At 22.3% G+C, this 14,753-nt stretch overlaps 2 protein-coding genes across 2 annotated transcripts; one reads left to right on the top strand and one right to left on the bottom strand.

The window, feature by feature from the left end:
* Positions 1–9,131: 9,131 nt before the first annotated feature.
* On the top strand, positions 9,132–11,505 carry KVR01_009168 (uncharacterized protein; the record flags this gene model as incomplete). The annotated part of the gene is made up of 2 exons (XM_044785687.1): positions 9,132–9,987; positions 10,051–11,505. The coding sequence occupies exons 1-2, from the start codon at positions 9,214–9,216 to the stop codon at positions 11,503–11,505; spliced, it is 2,229 nt and encodes a 742-aa protein (XP_044641670.1). The 5' UTR covers positions 9,132–9,213.
* A 448-nt stretch (positions 11,506–11,953) lies between these two features.
* Positions 11,954–12,640, bottom strand: KVR01_009433 (uncharacterized protein; the record flags this gene model as incomplete). The annotated part of the gene is made up of 1 exon (XM_044791015.1): positions 11,954–12,640. The coding sequence occupies one exon, from the start codon at positions 12,638–12,640 to the stop codon at positions 11,954–11,956; it is 687 nt and encodes a 228-aa protein (XP_044641935.1).
* Between the last annotated feature and the right edge of the window lie 2,113 nt (positions 12,641–14,753).

The following is a 14,753-nucleotide window of genomic DNA, read 5'->3' as shown; positions in this document are numbered from 1 at the left end:
ATACACAACCTATATTAAACTATATACCTAACTAGGATTCTCCAAATTTTCAATACTTTAAATATAAGCCCCTTCTAAACCCCTTTTAACACCCCTTCTAATACACCTTCTAATATACCTTCTAACACACTTTTTAATATACTTTTAAAACCTTTTATATAGTTTTACTTCTATTTTATATATATTTAAGAATATATATAACACTTTTATATAATAATAAATATTTAAAATTTAATATTTAAAAAAAATATAATATTAATAATAATAATTATAATATAATAAATATTTATAGTTTTAACTTTATAATATATAAATAAAGTTAAAAAGTATTATTTTAATAATAATATTAATATTATAAAGGAGTTATATAATAAAACTAAGTTTAAAAATAATTACTATATAAATATTATAATTATATTAAAAAAACTTAATTAAAATTATCTCTTTATATATATATATATCTTATAATAAAACCTTTATTAAGTAAGTTTATAAAGTTAATATTATAACTTTTATTTAAATATATAGTTATAAACTTTAAAAGAATTTAAAATAAAGAAATAATTTATAATATATTATCTTTAAAATTTTATAATAAAGTATTAAAACTTTTAAAAAGTTTTAAAAGTAATTTATAAAAAATAAAAGAAGGGTATAATAAGCTTATCCTCCTTTAAGTTTATACTTTTATTATTAATAATTATTAATTTTTAATAATATAAAAAGTATAATAAAAATAAAAAAGTAGATTTAAAGTTCCTTTATAAGAGGATTATAAGGATATATATAAAGCTATTAAAAACTTTATATATAAGCTTTAAAGGAAGAAATAAGTAGTTATATAATATAAAAGGAAAATATAATATAATTAAAGCTTTAAACCTTTTAATCTATATATATTTAAATATTAATTATAGTAGGCTATAGTACTAGGTATAATAGTATAGATAGAGAGAGGTTTAAAGGTCTATTAAGTTTAAGTTTAATATAAGATTAATTTTTATCTCTTTTAAAAAAGAGGTAAATAGGTATTATCTACCTTTTAAGGGGCTTAAAGAAGGGGTATAGCTAAATATTAGAGTACCTTTAAGGTATTTTTCTATAGCTTTTATCTAACTATTATAATTATATCTCTCTTTAAAAGGCTATTTTTAATTATTATTATTAATTAATATTAATTATTTTTATTTATACTTTTAAAAATCTTTTATTTATTATTATTAATTAATTTTAATAATTTATTAAATCTTTTAATAATCTTTATTATATTTTATAAAAATATAGATTAATTAACCTTTTTTAAATAACTATTTTTTTCTTTTTATTTTTACTTTCTTTTTCTTTTTTAATAATTAACCTTATTAAATCTTTAATAAACTTCCTTCTTTTAATCTTTAACTATTTTTTTAATTATTTTATTAATTTTTAAATATTATTATTATATTTTATTATTTAAAGTAATTTAAAATATTTTTATTTTATAATTATATTTTATTTATTATTATATTATTTATAAATAGTAATTATAAGACTTATAAATAGTTTTCTTTTAAAAATTTTATATATTATTTTATATATATTATCTTAACTAATAAAAATAATTTATTTAAAAATTACCTTAATTTATTAAGTTTAATCCTTAAAGGCTTTAATAGTAATTATATTAACTCTATTCCTATTAACTTTAACTCTTTTTTATATTAAATTTATTTATAATTTAATTAAAAATATTAATATTATTAAGATTTTTAATAGTTATTCCTAAAAATAATAGATAAATAGTTTAAAATTACTTTATATACTTTTAAATTTATTAAAAATAGTTATAAAAGTTATCTTTTATTTTAAAATTTAAGTAAAAAGGCTCTTTAAAGTCTTTTAAATTTTTAAAGATTCTTTAATTCTAACTCCTATATATTTAATATTTAACTAACTTTATAAAATTAAAAGTATATTATATCTTTTTTAAAAATATATAAAAAGTATTTTTATAAATTTAAATTCCTTTAATTATATTATATTAAATTATATTAAAATTATAAAAATAAAATAAAGTAATTAAATTATAAGTTTCTTATAATATATATATAGGGCCTTTTAAATAAGTAAAGAGTATCCTTCCTTCTTTATATAAGAATATTTTTATATAATTTTTAATTAAATAGTTTTATTATAATTAATATATTATAAAGTATTATTTTTTATATTATAATAAACTTTTTTTTATTTATTTTATTATTATTATTAACTTTTTAAATTAAAGGATTTTTATTATTAAATTAATTATTAATCTTTATTTAATAAAATTTTTTAAAAAGAATTATAAATAATATAAAACCTTTATTTTTATTTATATAAAAGGATAAATTAATATAATTCTAAATTTAATTTATTAATATTTTAATAAATATATTTATAAATAATTTTAGTAATTATTTAGTTTTTAAAAAGGTTAAAAATACTAAGTTTTAAAATAATTTATTAAATAATAAAGAGAAATAATAAATTTCTATATTAAATATAAATAATTAACTATTATTAAGAGTTTAATATTAATTTTTTCTAAAAAAGAAGATTATAATAATTAATATTTTTAATTATAAACTATAATTAATTTATATACTTTAATTAATAAAGTTTAATTTAAATAAAGATTTAAATAATATTTAAAAAAATCCTTTATAATTTAATTAAAAATCATTATAATATATTATATTTAATTTTAATAAATAATAACTTTTTATTTAATATACTTTAATTTAAAAGTTTCTTTAAAAATAATAAATATAATAAATAAAGTTTTTAATTTATAACCTTAAAGTTATCTTTTCTTTTTTAAAAGATAACTTATAAAATATAAATAGCTTTTTTAAAAACTAATTAAAAGTATTATAAGTTAATAAATAAAATTATAAAAATAAAATTTTTAAAGTTTCTTAAAGTAGGATAATAATACCCCTTATATTACCTTTTTAAAGTAAGTTTTAACCTATTATAAGTCTAAATAGTTTAAAAATTATTTATTTTTAATATATTTTATATTACTTTTTATTATAACTCTCTAATTTTAATATTATAATTAGTTAACTTTTCTTAATAGTTAACTAATAATATTTATTTTTAATATTTATTTTTAAATAATTTATTAAGTCTTTATAGTTTATTTATTTAATTATTATTTACTTTATTAATTTTTATTAAATCTATATTTTAATTATATTTTACTTTTATTAATTTATTATAAAGTTTTTATAAATTATTTATTAATTATTTATTATATTATTATTTATTTTATTAATTATTTTTAATATTTATCTTTTATTATTTAATTATTATTTATTTATCTTCTATTTATTATAGTTTAAATAACCTTTTTCTTAACCTTTATTTACTTATTTTTAAGTTCTCTTTTAAAATATTAAAGTTCTCTTTTTATAATATTTTTAAATAGTTTTATTTATAAATATTTTATCTTTTAATACTTAAAAGTTATATTTATTTAATTATTTTTTATTTTATTAAATAATAAAGTATTTTTAATTTCTTAATAATTTTAAATCTTTTTAACTTTTATTTAATTTATTTATCTTTTAAATTTAATAGATTTATAATATCCTTTTATAAGCCCTTTAATATTCTAACTATTTATAATTTTAATTAATTTATATAAAAATATTATATATTTAAAAGTATTTCTTAAAAGAATTAAATTATAAATTTATTTATTAATTTAAATTAAAATTTTAAATAAATTAATCCTTTATAAAGTTAATTTTTATTTTTAAATAAAAATATTTAATTATTAAAAATATTTATTTATTAATTTTAAATTATTTAAATTAATAATATATATTATAATTTTAAATTTAAACTTTAATAACCTTTATTTAATTCTCTTAATATTTTATATAAATTTATTAAAGCTTTTAATTACTTTTTATTATTAATATCTTTTTTATAATATATTATTTTTAATAAACTATTAATTATATAGAATTATAAAAAAGTTTATACTTTAATAATACTTTAAATAGATTTATTTTAATTATTATATTTTAAATTAAATTATATAAAAAGAATATAATATATAATAATTTTAATTAGTTTTAAATATTTTTAATTATAAATAATTTAAAGTATTATTTTAAGATTTAATTTATTTTTAATTTATTTATTATTTTATAAATAATAAATAATAATATAATAATTTTAATATTATTAAATCTATATAATATTTTTAAAAATTATTTATAAAATTATACTTTAATTAATAATAATTCCTATAAAATCTTTTATTTATATTTAATTTCTTTATAAAAATCTTATTAAACTTTATAATATTTATTATTATATAAATTAAAAGAAAAACTTATTTTAATAAAATAATTTATAATTATTAAAATTAAATCTACTTTCTTATTATTTATAATAATAATTAAAAATCTAATTATAAAGTCTATATTAAATTTTATATAAATTTTAATAAAATTAATAATAAAGTAAACTCTTTATATAAATAATAATATAATATAAATATATATTAATATATTATATAAAAGTATATATATTCTATTATAAAACCCTTAATTTAAACTATTAAAAGTATTTTTAAAGAAAGTTTATATCTTTATTTACTTTTAATATTTATTTAATAAATTATTATAATAAATTTATAAAATCTTTTATCTTAAAGTTTTTATTTTAATATATATATATATATTTTTAATAAAGAAATTTATTTTAAATTTTATAATTAAAGTTATTTAAAGTAATATTATTTAAAATTATATTTTTAATTATAACTTAAATTATAAAGTCTTTTCTTTAAGTTTTATAAATTAAGTCTATAAATAAAAGTAAAGCTCTAAATATATTATATTAACACTAAATATATATATTTAAATCTAAACTCTTATTATAAACTACCTTTATAAAGAAATTATAAACTTAAATTAATATTTTATTAAAAAAGTTATTTTTAAGACTTTATATATTATAATATTTCTAATTATAATTTAAATTCTAATTTATTATTAATCTTTTAAATAAAATTATAAGTCCTTTTTAATAACTATAACTATCTTTAATTTTAAAGTTAAAATCTAATTTATATTTAAAGGCTTTTCCTTTAATATATAATTAGACTTTTAAAAACCTATTAATTAAATTAATCTTATTAAAGTAATATTTAATAATAAAATTAAATTTAATTAAATATATTAATTATTAAATTTATTTTTAAATTAATTTTTTACTTTATAAAGTTATAAAGGTTATTATAATTTAAAAAATAATAATAAATTTTTAAACTTTTTAAAATATTATTATTAATATTTAAAATTATTAATAATAATATTTAATTCCTTATTATAAATTATTTAATTAAGTTCTATATTAATAAATTTTTTAATTAAAAATAATAAAATATTATTAAAATATATTTTTAATAATATATTTTAAAAATTATTAAAATAACTATTTTATTAAAAATATTATATTTAATTTAAATATAAAGTATTAAATTATAATATTAAAGTAAAGGTATTTATTAAAATTTAACTTTAAGTTTTTAAAAGTTTTTAAGTTTTTAAATTTTAAATATAAATAAATTAACTTTATTAAACTTTTAACTTTATTTTATATTAAATAATTATTTATTAAAGAATTAAATAATCTTAAAATATTCCTTAATAAACCTTTAATAAAAATTATAAAACCTAAAAATCTAAATATTATAATAAATAGTAAGGATAGACTATTCTTAAATAGTTTTAATTTAATTAGGATTTATTTAAATTCCTTTTTTAATTAGGAATCTTAAAATTTAATCTCCTTTTAAAAAAGCTATATTTCTTAAAATTCTATAAAATTTAATTAATAATAATTAATTTATAATTATTTAAATATATTTTTATATTCTTCTTTATTTTTAAAAATTAAAATATTATTTAAATAAATAATTATATAAATATTAATATAATTATTTAAAACCTTTATAATAAATAATTAAAATATAATAAAAATATTAATTAATTTAAATAATATTACTTTAAATTTATAATAATTATAATATATATAAAATATAGTTTTTATTTATTCTTTTTTAAATATAAATTTAATAGTAAGTATTAATTAAATTAATTTTTAAAAATATTTTATATTTAATAATTAATTTAAGATTTTAAAATTAATAATAATAAATAATAATTTTAATTATTATTTTATTAAAGGTTTAATAATTAATATAGAGTTAAAAAGTATTATTTTTTAAAGGTAAATAATATTAAAGTTTTTATTAGACTTTTATTAAAAGTAATTTATTTAATTTTTAAACTCTTTTTAACTATTCTTTTAAAATCTTTAACTCTTTTAATAATAATAGGTAAAAGATAGAAAAGGTAGGGATATTTTTTTAATTTAATTATATAATCTACCTTTCTTTAAAAGGAGTTCTTTTATTTTAACCTTTATAAAAACTCTTTTAAACTTTTTAATTATAAATATAACTAAAAGGGATTAAAGGGTAATTTTTCTTTTTATTTATTCCTTTTAATTTTTATTATTTTTTTATTATTTAAATTAAAAGAGTTATAAATTAAAAGGATAATATAATAATAAGTATTTTATCTTTAATTTTTATAAAGGATTTTATAATTTATTAAATAATATATAAGTTATTTTATTAAAGTTATAAGTTTTTAAATAACTTTTTAATTTTATTTAAAATATTATAAATTTAGGTTTTAATAATAATATAAATTTAAAATACTTTTAATTAATAATAAGAATATTTTAAGTCTTTTTTTTAGTTTTAAAATAGTTTTTAATTAAAAGGATTTAAAAGACTCTATAAATAAATATTAAAATATAATTAATTTTTAATAAATATTAAGGATTTTTAATTTTTTAAATTAAATTTTTATAAAAAAATATTAATTAAATTTATTTAAATTTAAATATTAAAATTAATTTTAATATACTTTTAATTTTATATTATAATTATTTCTTTTAAAATTATAAAATATTATAGATTTTATTATTTCCTTTCCTTTTAATTTTAATTATTAATCTAACTCCTTTATTTTAAATATTATTTTAATAAATAGCTAAAATAATCCTTAACTTTCTTTATTTTAATTTTACTTTTAATAACTTTTTAATTAATAATTATTATAACTTTAAACTTAATTTATAAATATTATAGCTTTTATTAATATTAAATAGTTTAAAATATAATAATAAATATTATTATAATAATAATAAATAATTAGCTTTTATTATTATTAAAAATTAAATTTTAAAATAATTTTAAAATTATTTCTTTAAATATTCTAATTAAATTAAATATATAAACCCTTACTTTAAAATTCTTAACTTTAATCTTTTATATATAATAAATTTTAAATTCTTTTAAAAACTATAATATTACTTTAAAAGTTTTTTTATTTTTTTATTAAAAGTTTTATTATCTCCTTATATTTTATTTTTAGTTTTTATATTTCTTTTTAATTTATTTAAATATATTAATTTAAATTATTTAAATAATTTTAATTATTTTATTTTTAATATTTAATAAATTTAAAGTATATTTAGTTTAATTTTAAAAAATTTAATTTTATAATTTAAAAAAACTTAACTTTAGAATTATTACTTTTAACTTTTATTTTAACTTTAAGATTTTAAAGTATTAATAAAAATTAAAAGTTTTAGTTTTATTAATAGATAAAATTAATTAAGTTTTAAATAATTTTAAAAATATTTTAAAGGTTTTTCTTAAAGTTATTATTAAAGATTTTAAATTTATTTTATTTATAATAATTAAATATAGATTTATTTTCTTTTTTAAAATTTTATATAAATATTTTAATAATTTTAATATTCTTTATTAATATAGTTAAATATATAAATTACTTTTATTTTATTATTATAAAGGAATTATAATTAAAAATATAAATCTTTTAAAATTTATTATTTAATTATTATATTATTATAAAATATAAATTATAAATAATAAAGTAATATTAATTAATTTTAAATCTTTTAGTTTAATTTTAAAGTAATTTTAATTACTTTAAGAGTATTTATTTTCTATTAAAGAATTTAGTTTTACTTTTATTTTTAAGTAAAAGTATTTCTTATTAAAAGAGTATCTAAACTCCCTTTATTATTATTTAAACTTATTTAAAATCTCTCTCTCTAATTACATATTCTTAATAATATTATAAATAATATAAAGGAAAGAATTAAAATTATAATAAATTATAATATTAAATATAATAATATAAATAAAAAGAGGTTTAAAGGTCTATTAAATTTAAGTTTAATATAAAATTAATTCTTACCTCTTTTAAAAAAGAGGTAAGTAAGTATTACCTACTTTTTAAAAGGCTTAAGTAAGGGGTATAGCTAGGTGCTAAAGCGCCTTTAGGGTGCTTTTCCATAACTTCCACCTAACTATTATATTAATTAAATATTTAAATATTACTTAATTATTAAAAGATTAAAAAATAAAAAAATAAAAGTAAAAACTATACTCTTTTTAACCTTTTAACTCTTCTTTTAACCTTTTAACTTTTAAACTTCTAACTTTTTAATATTTAATTAATATTTAAATACTTAATTAATACTTAAATATATATAAATTAAAAGGTTGAAAAAGAGTATTAAAAGGTATATTAATAGGAGTATTAGAAGGTATATTAAAAGGAGTGTTAAAAGGTATATTAGAAGGGGTATTAAAAAAGGTATTAAAAAAGGAACTAAAAGAGGTGCTAAAAGGGGTGTTAAAAGAAGCTTATATTTAAAGTATTAAAGATTAGAGAAGAAAATTATACTATAAGGTCTCTTAATACTTATTTAAAAGGTACTTATAGATATAAGGGAGTTACTTAGAAAAGTTAATATTAAGTGAGCGGTTGGCGGGAACTAAGTGAGTGGACACAATTGTTGAGTGAGTGGACGTTAGCTCCCGAAGTGTGGCTTCTAAGGTTAGATGACATCACCTTCGAAGTTGTCCTACGTGAATATGCCAGTTCTTGCAGCCAAAGGCACCTGGGCACTCCGGAGGCCTCATTGCAGCCCCTCCTGGAAGGTGTCGCTTTCCCTCCTACCGTCGCCCAGCGGACCCAGCACAGGCACCCAAGTCGGACTCATCACAGCCAGCACGAAAACGTTACGCTTATTGGAAACCGTCACAATTCTTCCACACCCAAGATGTCAGGCCGCAGCTCCCTCTCCGGACAGCCAAGCACTACCGCGCCCGCGATAGACGATGACACGGTTGACGAGGGATCCATTTGCCACGAGTGCAGACAGGTGGATTGGGAAGGCCTTCCCGTCTTGGCTGAAAGTCAGTCGCGAAAAAAAAGATTTGGTGAGGTGCAGAGCATTACTATACGTACCATAGAGACAAATCATGAGCAAGTAGCCTCTGGCACCTCAACCTGCAAAACCTGTCGCATTCTCTCGATCCTCCAGCCCGAGGCTCTTGGCACGGCCCCATGGGTTGTTTTAGCTCAGAGACTATTGGAGTCTGGTGGTTTTTATGCGCCGGAGCTTAAGGGGAAACGTGGTGAGACGGTCACAGCACTATTCGGACGGCCCAGAGCCGAAACTTCCCACTACGGCTACAGATTGAATGGCATTGTAGCCATCAAACGAAAGGACTCGGCCTCAAAAATGATCATACCGAAATCAATCAACTACAATAGGCTGAAGCTACTAATACGAGAGTGCTCGGAGCATCATAATTCAGACTGCAATCGTAAGGCGCTCAACCAACTGACTGGCCTCAAGGTAGTCGACATCTCGTCACGGGCCGTGGTCGAGGCGCCAGGCGGGTGCCAATATGTAGCACTGTCATATGTCTGGGGCAAACAGCAGGTTCACAGCCAAGAAATGGATTTAAACCGGCCCCCTCCGTTGATTGAAGATGCCGTCTCAGTCACTTCGTCATTGGGGTATCGATATCTCTGGATTGATAAATATGTAAGTCCTTGACATAATACATATAATGATATTCGGGTGAGCCTCGCCTAATACCACGAATAGTGTATCCCACAGAATGACTTTCAAGAGAGGTCTCGCATGATAAGCCAAATGGACCAGGTTTATTCATCTGCTTCGATCACAATTATCGACGCCTCTGGAGAGGACGCCCAAAGTGGCCTACCAGGAGTTTCCAACTTCGCGTTTCGGTCGCAACGACGACTTCACATTGGGAACACTACCTTGTTAGAATTACCCTCCGGTGCGCGTGACCTGAGGAGAAGCAAGTGGGCAACCCGAGGCTGGACCTACCAAGAGGGGATTCTTTCCCCACGGCGTCTCATCTTCACCCCCAATCAGGTCCTCTATCTCTGTGCTTGGAATCACGCAGAGGAGTCTCTGTACTGCTTGCTTGGGAGGGACAGTCGGGACTTCAACACTTCGCCTCTCCGCAATCTCATCATCGTCTCATCCGACCCTGGGCACAGAATCATGACCGAGCACCCGGATATAATTCGCCAGTTGATGGAGTACAGCGCAAGAGACCTGACAGATCAGGGCGACTCGCTAAATGCTTTCCTTGGGATTCTCAATTTCCATACCAACTGGCAGAGTTCAACCTCAACGACACCACAGATTCTGCATATCCCATGGGGTGTGGTCGCTCAACATATCGGACAGAACGAGCTTCGTCTTCATCTCACCTGGCACCACCCAGCCCCTGCACAAAGACGGCCTCAATTTCCCAGCTGGACGTGGGCGGGGTGGGGTGGGCCCCTGCTGTTTAAGGGGACAGGAATCGTGCTCCTAAGACCTGGGAGGAAATCGTTAGTCCCACGTCATCTCACATGGGAGTTATCCTGGGACACAAAGCCTGAGTACCGCACGCCTGGCAACATATGGGATCTCGCGGACCACGTGCGGAGGTCGTGGCCTTCGAAAACAGGCTACCCGTTACAGCAGCCAGCCCTTGTAAACCACCAAATGAAGGTCACCTGTCTGGTTGTTGCCGTGAGTTTTGAGAAGGTGTCGGTTCCGAGAGACCAGCGTGGCAAGAGAACTGAGATCCACGTCGCAGACGGGCAGTCTGGCAATGGTGCCGATGTTGTCCACATCATGCGAATGCGTCCTCCACCAGAGACTCCTGCACCTGTGTTACCAATCTGGAATGAGGTCTACGTCGCGGCCGGAGCCCACCTAGACCAGCAGCCAGAGAGTCACGACCGCACCGTCGGCCTTGTGTTCGCGGAGAAACATCCGGCCAAGATCACCGGCTCGGTAACCATTGGTTGTCTCCTCGCCCGGCAGGTGGGCCAGGGGGTATTTGAACGAGTTGGGATCATCTACCACGTTCTGGAATGCTACAATGAACACACACCCTTTCGTGACGAGACTCTATATGGGGGCATTTTCTTGGACAAGTCGGGTGGGGTTCTCGATGAGGTTGAGGTTTCAAGAAGTGAAATGGACGCGCCGTTTAAGGATGTTGGTGAGAGGCAAACTATCGTTCTGATGTAGATCAATGAGTCGTGGGATAGTACTGAGCCAGAGGTTAGTAATCTGTCGATACCTTGAGACTGCCTTTGATACTTCACACTCGGATTAAAATCTGCCTATTCCAGTCGCGTGAGCGCATACCACTGGTCATATTCTAAATCTAGTGCCTGCGTAACCGTAGCTCTGAGAAACTTTTGGCAGACTCATGGTTACGATGGACTGGCTGGGCATTGTCGAGAAAGTGAAAGTGGATGCCATAAACTAGGACAGATCTAGGGGAAGGCAATACAAAATGTGGTTTCAGACTGAAGTCTGTGATCAACCACAGGCGTAGATGGGGGCACGCACTCCAGCCAAATTTATCCTGTATCCTCGCTACAGAACATGAAGTGATGCGTACCGAACATCACACGTCATAATTATTGCTGGGCATCGCGACGCAAAGCTCAAATCAGCCCATTCCTCCCTTTCACAGCCCAAACATCCTCTTCACGACCATGTACGTTCCGTCCTCCATGTTCACATCCCCCGTGTAGCCCACACGACCCTGACCAACTGGCGCAAAGACAACAGCCGCCTCATTCTGTTTCACGGGATCGGGTGGGAAAACAGCCGACTGAATGCGCGAGTCCTCGGTGGGCAGATACCAACAGTGCTCGCGCCGCACATTCTTCAGGCACAGCGCCTTCTGGCTATACACCTTCTGCAGCTCCGCCACTTGCTCCCCCCGGAGCGTCGAGGAGGACTCGTTGAGCGTGAGCTTCGTCCGGTGGTACGACGCCGGCTCCCAGGGCAGGTCCCATGCCTGCTTCCAAAATTTCTTCATGTCGTCCATGCGCATGTTGCTCGAGAAGCAGTAGCTCATGACGACGGTGCCGCCGCCGGCACGCGCGTACGCCACCACGCGGTCGAGCAGTTCCTTGGCGGCTGGGGTGGCGATGCCCGGGTCGGTCACGAGGATCCCGTCGGGCGGGGAGGCGGTGTTGTTGTTGAGCCAGGTGAGGGCGCCTCTGACGGTGCGGGCGCGCTTGAGGTCTGCGTGCTTCATGAGGTCGAACAGGCCGGCGCCGAAGCTGGTGGGGTCATCGCACATGCCTTGCATCCACTTCTCGCCAGTGGAGAGGACAAGGATGACTGGCTTTGGGGATGTGGCCATCTTGGTCAAGGGCTGGTTGAAGTCTGTGTCTGCTGATTTTCAAAATGTTGGGGATGCGGTTGAGGAGAACGGAAAAGCGTCAGTGGTCAGTCCTGTAATTTTAAGCGAAAGGCATGTAGAAAATCACACGGTAAGAGGTTGCAAATCTTGGTCAAATTTGTTTGACCCCTCATTGGGCAAGCACGGGTGCATGCAGTGACTGAAGTCTCATGCACATGGACCTTCCGTCTTTGCTGTTCCGCACAAACCACAAATTACTTTCCCAATGATTACATTTGAAAGACGCAGTATGTATTTGCTGAAATTGATGACGGAATCAGGAAACAAGTAAAACCTTTCTATGCTGCACGCCTTTTCCATGTGTGAGCAGTAAGGAAGCTTTAAATAAGTGCCCAAGTGAGTAGGAGCCTGGAGTTGCAAGGATGGGCCAACAACAGCCTGCCTGCAGCCTGTCCGGCCTCGGGGCCGACTAAGAGTGGGTACCCAGGTACCTAGGTAGGTACTCAAGTATCAGTGTGGATCCGTAGTTAGTTATGTAAGCAGGCCCTGCAGGCAGCCAAAACCACGCTTCTATAGGTACCCTTTAATAGCTAATTCTTTTAATTAATAACCTAACTACTTATACCTTTAAATATTAGATTCTTTATAAATTCTAATATTTTAATATATAAGTATAAAGTAAGATATATAAAAATAATTATTTTTATTAAAAGAACTTTATTTTACCTTTATATTTAATAAGAATAATTATAATTAATTTTAATATTATTAAATATACTTTTAAGTAATTATTAATTTAATTACTATTTAACTTAAAATAAATATTTATACTTTAATTATATAAAGTTAAATTATTTTAATAATAATAATAATTATAAAAAGAACTTTATTTATTAAATTAAATAATAATAATATTTATTTATTAATAACTATTATTTATAAATAAATAGTCCTTAAGTTAATTAAAAGTTTTAATAATAAGTATTATACTTTTCTTTTATATTACTATTATTAATATAATTAATCTATAATTAAATTAAAAATATATTAATAAATATTAGTTTTATTATTTTATATTAATTTTTTATTTTAATTAATTTTTTTATTTAATATTTTATAATATTTAATAAAATTAATTTAATAAAACTTTTTAAAAATATTTATTAATTATAAATTTAATATTAATAAATTTATAATTAAAAAGTACTTTAAAAGCTTATTAATTAATATATTAAATTTATAAACTCCTTTAATACTTTAAATATTTATTTCTTTTAATTTAATAAAACTATAAATAATAACTTAAAAATTAAATAAAAATATAATATTAAGTTTAAAGTTATTAAAATAATTTATATTATTTAAAATAATTATATTAATTAAAGGTTTAATTTAATTATTATATACTTTAATAAAATATAATTCTCTATTATATTAAATAAAGTAAATAAAACTATTATTTTAATTAATTTATATCTTCTTAATAATAAACTTTTAATAACTTTAAACTTTTAAAGTTAATATAAAAATAATATAATTAATTTTAATATTAATTATATAATCTTTTATAAGTTTATTATATTAATAAAAGTTTATTTATAAAAGGTTTTTTTATAATAATTCTATTTAATAAATTTAACTCTCTTAAAGCCTTTTAATATAAAAGGTTTCCTTTTAAAAACCTTTAATTTAATATTATAAATACTTTTATTCTTAATAAATTTAAAAATATAAGTTTAACTTTATATTTTATAATCTTTATAAATTATAATTAAATAAAATTTTTATAAAACTATTAAATAACTTTAATAATCTTATTAAATAAATATTTATTAATAAATTAAATTAATTTATTTTTATAAAAATAATTATATAGATTTTAAATTAATATAATACCTTTTATTTTTAAGTTATACTCTTTTAATTTTTTATTTTATAAAAATAATTATATATTAACTTTATTTAATATTTTTAAAATACTTTCTTTAAGCTTTTACTTTTATAGTAGTAATTTATAATAATTTATATTATTTTATTTAAGAAAATCTTTATTAATTAATTAAATATTTATATTAAAATTATTAATAAATTATTTTAATTAATAACTATAATA

Source organism: Diaporthe batatas (genome assembly GCF_019321695.1).
Source record: "Diaporthe batatas strain CRI 302-4 chromosome Unknown Contig00011, whole genome shotgun sequence".
Classification (NCBI taxonomy): domain Eukaryota; kingdom Fungi; phylum Ascomycota; class Sordariomycetes; order Diaporthales; family Diaporthaceae; genus Diaporthe; species Diaporthe batatas.
Note: the sequence above shows the minus strand (reverse complement) of the source record. Positions and strands in the feature narration are given on the sequence as shown.